The sequence below is a fragment of the Miscanthus floridulus genome, chromosome 4, assembly GCF_019320115.1.
Source record: "Miscanthus floridulus cultivar M001 chromosome 4, ASM1932011v1, whole genome shotgun sequence".
NCBI lineage: Eukaryota > Viridiplantae > Streptophyta > Magnoliopsida > Poales > Poaceae > Miscanthus > Miscanthus floridulus.
This window is the reverse complement of record NC_089583.1, coordinates 75,418,582-75,425,504: the sequence shown is the minus strand read 5'-3', so window position 1 is coordinate 75,425,504 and position 6,923 is coordinate 75,418,582. Positions and strand designations below refer to the sequence as shown.

Sequence of the window (6,923 nt, the reverse complement as noted above, 5' to 3'; positions counted from 1 at the left end):
TATGAACAGTGCCTCTTACGCGTGATGTTATAATGGGATCGAAACGTGCCCGTCGTGTACGAAATCAGAGGATTTCGGTGAGGACGTCGTCTTCAGATTGTAGGTTTGTTTATATTCGTTGAAGCCTGTGCAACACAGAATCCAAAGCACCCCTGGGCCAGGCCGGGAGGAAACGAAGGGGAAGCTCGTTTCTCTCGAGCGCGGCTCGCTCGGGCTCCGATGTGGGTGCAGGTTGTTGGTGAGTGTGGCTGACATGTGGACCTTCCAGCATAGCGCAGGCAAACAAACAACATCTATGCAGACCAGGCCCAATAGATACAAGTCCACCAAACAAAGAGGAGTTGCCCAATCTAGCCTGAGAATGGCCAGGTTCTACTCATCCGTCCAGACCAACTCTGTAGGCAAACAAACATGCCTAAACGCTTTCATGTATGGCACGTGCATCTTACTTTATCATTTCACAACCATCCGCTAAATCATACTCTCAAAGAGGTCAACATTTGCAGATGCAACTTCCGGGGAAATAAGTATTTGCAACATTAATTGAGAACAAAAATGGGTGCATCAGCCAACTAGGCATTATCACAGAGCCGTACAAATCGGGGAGCAGATCTCTAGTCTCAACCATTACAAAAGCAAACATGAAACAGCGCCGAGAGGAAATGCCCGAATTACTATGGTTTCCCTAATCAAATCCTGCAAAGGGTCCGTGTCACTGTCATACTCGACAGATTCAGAACTATAATTGGGGCTAAACAAGAAGTAACCTTCAGGATCTATCACATTGTACTATCTAAGAGATGCTGCAAAACTGCTACTTACAGAGAACTCACTTGACCAGGGTATCTACTGTATATGGAGGTTATCAAAACAAACCTGCACAGAATTAGCTTCTATCTAATGCTATTCCTTGGGTAGTAAAGCTCAGTGAATGAGCCCAGTAGCTCCTGCTTCTCCCTTCCAACAATTGATCAGGCATAGCAGAGCATGATTGGGCACCAAGTTTTTGTCAGGAAGTCGTGTCTTCGTCAATGGTGACACATCATTCTCATGAAGCCACATCTCAATCGCAACCCGCTCATATGAGTACCCATCAGATGCAATGCATGGATTCTGCATTACCCTCTGCGGAACAAAAAAAACATACACAAGTATTACTTCACACCCTTCAAGTAAAATAATGGAGACATCAAAGCCGTGAGTAACTTGGACTACTTGTAAGTCTTAGGGCTTGTTTGACTGAATGACTGCAAATTAGGTATGATAGAAATGGTAGAAATACCTTGAGTATAGGGCAGATAAAATGGCTTGGTGGTGCAGTTGGGACTGCCTGCACTAAGTCACAGGCAGTGCTGGCAATATTGTTCAGCCGCTCTAAAACTACAAGAACCTTAGACTTCAGGTCAGGTCGATCCTTGCTTCGCATTTCCAAACAACTTAGGCTAAGCTGAGTTAGCTCATGCGCTTCTCGCACAGGCCACTTTCCTGCACCCTGGTCCAGGATGTCAATAAGGCGATCCTCTTCCACTGCTTGCTCAACATTGTCTGCTAGCCCCATTGGTGAATTTGCAGTCAGAAGCTGCAAGAACACCATGCCCAAAGCGTATATATCAGATTTTGCTGAGACTTGACCTGTCCTCTGATACTCTGGATCCATGTAAAACAGTGTACCAACTAGATCTGTTGCTTTTCGAATTGTATGTGTTGACGAAGCGTCCCTTAACGGAAGCAATGTTGCAAGGCCTGCATCGCCAATTTTGCTAGTGAAATTGCTGTCAAGGAGTATATTTGCAGGCTTGAGGTCACGGTGGATAATTGGCTTTGGTTTTGAACTGTGTAGGTAGATAAGTGCCAATGCTATTTCCCATGCAATACGGAAACGGTGGTACCATGGGAGTGGGGCTGTGCCTCCTTTGCACTGCAGCCGATCCTCAAGGCTGCCATTCTCCATGTACTCGTACACCAAGCAAGCTCTGTCCAGACAGGCACCTAGCAGCAGCAACAAATGGCGATGCCGGGTCTTGCCCAAAATCTCAAGCTGCACAAGAGAGCACATCCCATAAAAATTTAATGGAGATAACATGAACTAACATGGGATGACAAATAAGGCATCTATTTCTGTATATGCATGGACTTTATTCCAGATTTCAATACAGCAGCGATCTTGCATGCTGGGATCCTAGCATCGCAGATCTTAGCTTCGTTTGTAAAGTTAATATAGATATGTAAATATTTAATTACTGGTACCATTATGATCTTCGTACTTAATTGTTAACTTTGCAATGGTGCGGGATATACCTCCTGTTCGAAATGTTTAGTAATGCAGCTGTCATCAGATTTGAGTACTTTTATGGCCACAGTCTTCTGGTGGATTTTGCCCTTGTACACTGTCCCATTACCTCCCGATCCAATCTTTAGTGCCTCTGAAAACGATGATGTAGCAGATTCCATCTCCTCCCATGTAAATATTATGTACGATTTGCTTCCCAATTCAAGAAGTTTCTCCAGCTTTTGCATATTATCAGCCTCCCTTGATGCCCTAAGCTGCAAATTCTGCTTTTTCAAAGCTTCTTCTTTTGCAAGGTCCCTCACAAGCCTGGATTGCGCCTCTACAGCGTACCGCTGCTCCCTCTCTTTCCGTGCTGCCTCAATGGTAGTGTTGATCCTGTAGTGGACCTCCACCAGCCGAGCTTCCTCTTGAGCACGTCTTTCAACTAGGTCAATCATCTAACATACGTTGAAGACGTGTAAGATTATGTGAATTTGGAAAGTAATTAGCTGCTTGTATTAAGAAACACTACCTCTAAACTTACTTGCTGAGAAGCACTGGTAGACTCATCCTGAACGAGCTTGCACACACCTTTCATATGTCCTAGTTTAATCCTGAGTTTTTCAAGCTCAAAATTGACATTATCCTTGCAGTCAAAAAAACAAAAATTGACATTATCCTGTGTTGGGAAATAAGAATTATGGGAGTTCAGAAATTGGCAAAACATGCTCTAACTTGCCTATTCAAGAAGTTTTAAGATTAAACAAAGAGTTATTTTCTTTACGAACTACAAAAGCTATCGAAGTCAATTTCATGAGCCAAAAAAGGTTAACTACTCTATGAAGATGTTCATATGTGATTTCCTAGCTACTTTAGTTCAGATAAGTAATTGCAGGAGATATAAAGGTACAAAATGTACTGTGATGCATAAATGATTGTGAAAAAAACTACATGACCAAACCTTGTCTTCTGAAAGCATCAATTCCTGCAGTGCATTGCTTACAGTTGGAGCTTTGTTTGTGATGGGCAAGTTACTAGATCCAGATATTTGACCACTAGCACAAGGAGTGCTTGCCTAATTAAGAAATTTGAATAGATGAGAATATGAGATAAGTGAAGTCATCCAAGTGTTAAATCTGTTGAAGTAAAGAAAATTGCAAACATCTGAGAAGACAAAAGACTATTAGAAAAGGTAAATACTGTGCAAATGTTGGCACAAATGTGATTGCACAGCGGCTTTAGTACAGACAACTAACTGCTGGAGATATAGAGATCTGAAACTGATTCTCATGTAAAAATATTCAGCCTCATATATCAGTTGACAACAAAAAGGCACACTGCAAAATTAACTAACCTTGTCCTCTGAAAGCAGCAATCCCTGCAGCGCACTCTTTACAGTTAGAGCTTTGTCAGAGACAGGCAAATTAGTAGATGCAGAAATTTGACCACTGGCACAAGGAGTGCTTGCCTAGATAAGAAGTATTAATAGCTTAGATTAGTAATGTAATTTAAATGCTATATTTTTCAAATTACAGAAAATTAAAGAGATTAGTTCAGGAAACCAGAAGGATAAATACTATACAGATTGTAATAAGTGATTGCAGAGCTGCTTTAGTACAGACAACTAATTGGAGACACAGATATAGAGGTCTGGCATGGATTCTCTCGTATAATGATTCAACACCATAATGCAGTAAGATGAAATTTGAAGAAAATGCATGACTAACCTCGTCCTCTGAGAGCATCAATTCCTGCAGTGCCCTGCTCATGGTTGGACTTCTTTCTGAGATCCGCGAGTTACTAGATCCATAAGTGCAAGCACTGATACTTTGATCTTTATCAACAGTAGATGTTAAAGTGCTTCCAGAGAGATGTTCTTGTAAAGAGTGTGACCAATTATGATGTGCAGAGGGGGGACTGTCCAGATTCCCACCGAGCGTGTTGGATCTGGAAATTGTGGAAGGTGTAATATCTGCATGAGATGAAAAGGATAAATTTCTCCGACTGGTTTGTGCCTGAACCAAATGACACCCATTTCTTTGCCATTGAAACCCAAAGAGCCAACAATACATCATTTAGATCACAAAAAGGAAACTAGGAGCCCCAAACTTCACGAGTACAAACATAGCAAACAAGCTCTCTATATGACTATATCAGCTACAATTACAAGGAGGCTCCACACAACTACTCTGGTTGTTAAATATAACAAATAAATCAAGTTGGAATCATTTATTATTCTATCCTGACAACGCAATAGAAATTCCAGAGACTTTACCTGATACTGATGACTTATCTGAAGAAAGCTCACTGTTAGAACTCTCGTTGACCTGGAGTATCTTAGAACTGTTGTCACTTTCTGATCCGGGAGAATAAACCATGGACAACCCACCTTTTGAAATAGCATACACCATACAAAAGCTTGGAACACACTTGCATATTTGAGAGGACGTCCTAGTGCCCTTGGACTTCCTAAGCCATTTCACCAAATTAGCACCTTTTCATGTATGCAGTTCATAATTAATTATTATGGAACAAGTTTTGAGTACCTCATAAAGTTGCCCTGAGAAGAGACACCAACAAAAAGCTTGTGGATTTGGCATGCTAAGACAACACCTGAAATAGTTTCTGCCACATCATCACCCTTGACAACCAATACTTCAGCTTCAACCTGAACACCAAGGTATCACAAATGTAAAGCAGGTCGTTCAAAAATTCACAGTATTATTGCTTGCTAATGCCGCTTGCAGTTTTCACAAATTTATCCAATATGCTTGAAAGTACTATTACTGATTGGCATTAGTTAATTCATAAGGTGTGCCTAATTATTCTTGCCCATTCTTGTTATTCAAGTTATCTCATTATCTTTATTTGGTTTGAGTGTGCACTTGAGAATGTGAAAATTCCAAAAGAAGAAGAAAATCTGTCTTGAAAAGGAGCCTCAAACCTTCCTGTCACACATGTTCCTGTACATAAGGAGCATATTTTGGGCCTCACATTCGACTTCCTTTTCATATGCACTGGCAATGTCATCCCTCACTTGATCAACAGGAACATAGTTGCCCACTACAAAGAACCAAGAAAATTTGTTTGCCAACTAGATTTGCAGCTGCAAGAGAATGTACACATTTGAATTGAAGAATGCCTACTTACTCGGGGTTGGGACAAGTGTAACCTTTTGCCGGACATGGATGAGCATGAACCTTGTCCTCTCTCTGGTACCAAAGTTTTCCATAGCCCATCTCACTGCATACTTGCTGGACTTGGAGCTGCTCACGGCCAACCCAATAGTGATAGGTGGATCACTAGACGGTGATGATTCAGTGACCACGGGTTCTTCTTGGATAGCCATGGGTTCACAACTTTTGTTGCATGTATCCCCTTGTACAATAAACCTGCAGTGAGGAATGACGTATCCCGTACTATCAACAGGCGGGTCCAGGATTCGAGGTTGGGTATTCAAAATGTAAGGGCCTGTTTTTTTTTTACAATTGAAAGCCTAATATTTGGTGTGTATAATACCACATAGTAGTAATTGTATAATATTATAAATGTATTACCAGATATAACACATATTTGAACATAATTTCATAGAATTGAGCATAACTTAAAATTGTTTATAACATGTAGAAGTACCAATTAGCATCAGTAGATGGAGAGACATGGAGTAACTCTTCCATTTTAGCTTGTGATTGTCTCTTCTTTGAAGCAGTACCGAACAAAGATTAGGGACATAAAAATACATTGGGATCCCAAATGCATTTCCAGAGTATAGTGAAAAGTATGACACGACCTAAAATTTTAAGGACCGTCATGGACTTTAAAATTAATTCAGTGATTTAAAATCAATAAGATATGCTTAAGTAATGCTCATTGCCTTAGCAATTCTGTCACAGTTTCACAAAAAAAAATCACCAATTGCAATCAATGATATATTGAAATGGAAAGCCAATTAACCAAATTAGCTTACAAAATACAATTCACAGTTGCTGGCCTCCTACGTTGGACCCTCGCCTACAGCCGCGCCCAGGGCCCCAGCAGCCAGCCACCGACCGACCTCCCAGCGCACTGGCTCGCTCAGCCACTGCCGGCTGGCAGCAGACCCGCGGCCGCTGCGGCGCTGCCTGCCTCAGCCCGCCACCCTACAGCCCAGCAGGACCCCGCTCGGCCGCCTGGCAAACGAAGACCTGCGGGCTGCGGCCGCCCAAGGCACTGCGCCGGCCGGCCGCCGCCGAGGGTTTGGAAAATGGGAACGGGAAAATAGAAGAGAAGCTGAGCGAATGCGATAACGCCGATGGACCCTGGGGGCGCTAAGATTGGGCTAGTGGGCCGTGGGGCGTTTATTAGGAGGCATGCTCAACGCAAGCAGAATGTGTTTTTGGGCTGAATTTTGAATACCAGTGTATATCGGCTTTTATTTTGATTTTTTCTTATTTTCTAAAAAAAGTTGATTTTTTTATACACATATAGGTATATACACTAAATATAAAAAATAATAAATATAATAGGTATGCAATTGAATATTGGAAATACTTAGAACAGGACGTCCATCCGCCCAGACGCTCCCGTTCGTGGGCCACGACGCCAGCCCAAATGACCCCTGGGCAACCACAGATCCCATATCAGTCCAGCACAGCAAAGGTGGCAATGAGCAAGG

General features: G+C 42.1%; 1 protein-coding gene across 4 annotated transcripts; it reads right to left on the bottom strand.

Moving 5' to 3' along the window:
- Positions 1–515: 515 nt before the first annotated feature.
- Positions 516–6,554, bottom strand: LOC136549825 (U-box domain-containing protein 35-like). Of its 4 annotated transcripts, none has more exons than XM_066541242.1 (13): positions 6,237–6,554; positions 5,903–6,059; positions 5,420–5,661; positions 5,214–5,332; positions 4,816–4,937; positions 4,545–4,738; positions 3,997–4,241; positions 3,624–3,737; positions 3,231–3,344; positions 2,814–2,948; positions 2,299–2,727; positions 1,283–2,038; positions 516–1,125 (listed from the first exon to the last, which is right to left on the bottom strand). In XM_066541242.1, the coding sequence occupies exons 2-13, from the start codon at positions 5,944–5,946 to the stop codon at positions 925–927; spliced, it is 2,715 nt and encodes a 904-aa protein (XP_066397339.1). In that variant the 5' UTR covers positions 5,947–6,059; positions 6,237–6,554; the 3' UTR covers positions 516–924. The 4 variants fall into 4 exon arrangements, with proteins under 4 accessions (XP_066397339.1, XP_066397340.1, XP_066397341.1 ...); XM_066541243.1 differs by having other exon boundaries at positions 2,814–2,915; XM_066541244.1 differs by lacking the exon at positions 5,903–6,059.
- Between the last annotated feature and the right edge of the window lie 369 nt (positions 6,555–6,923).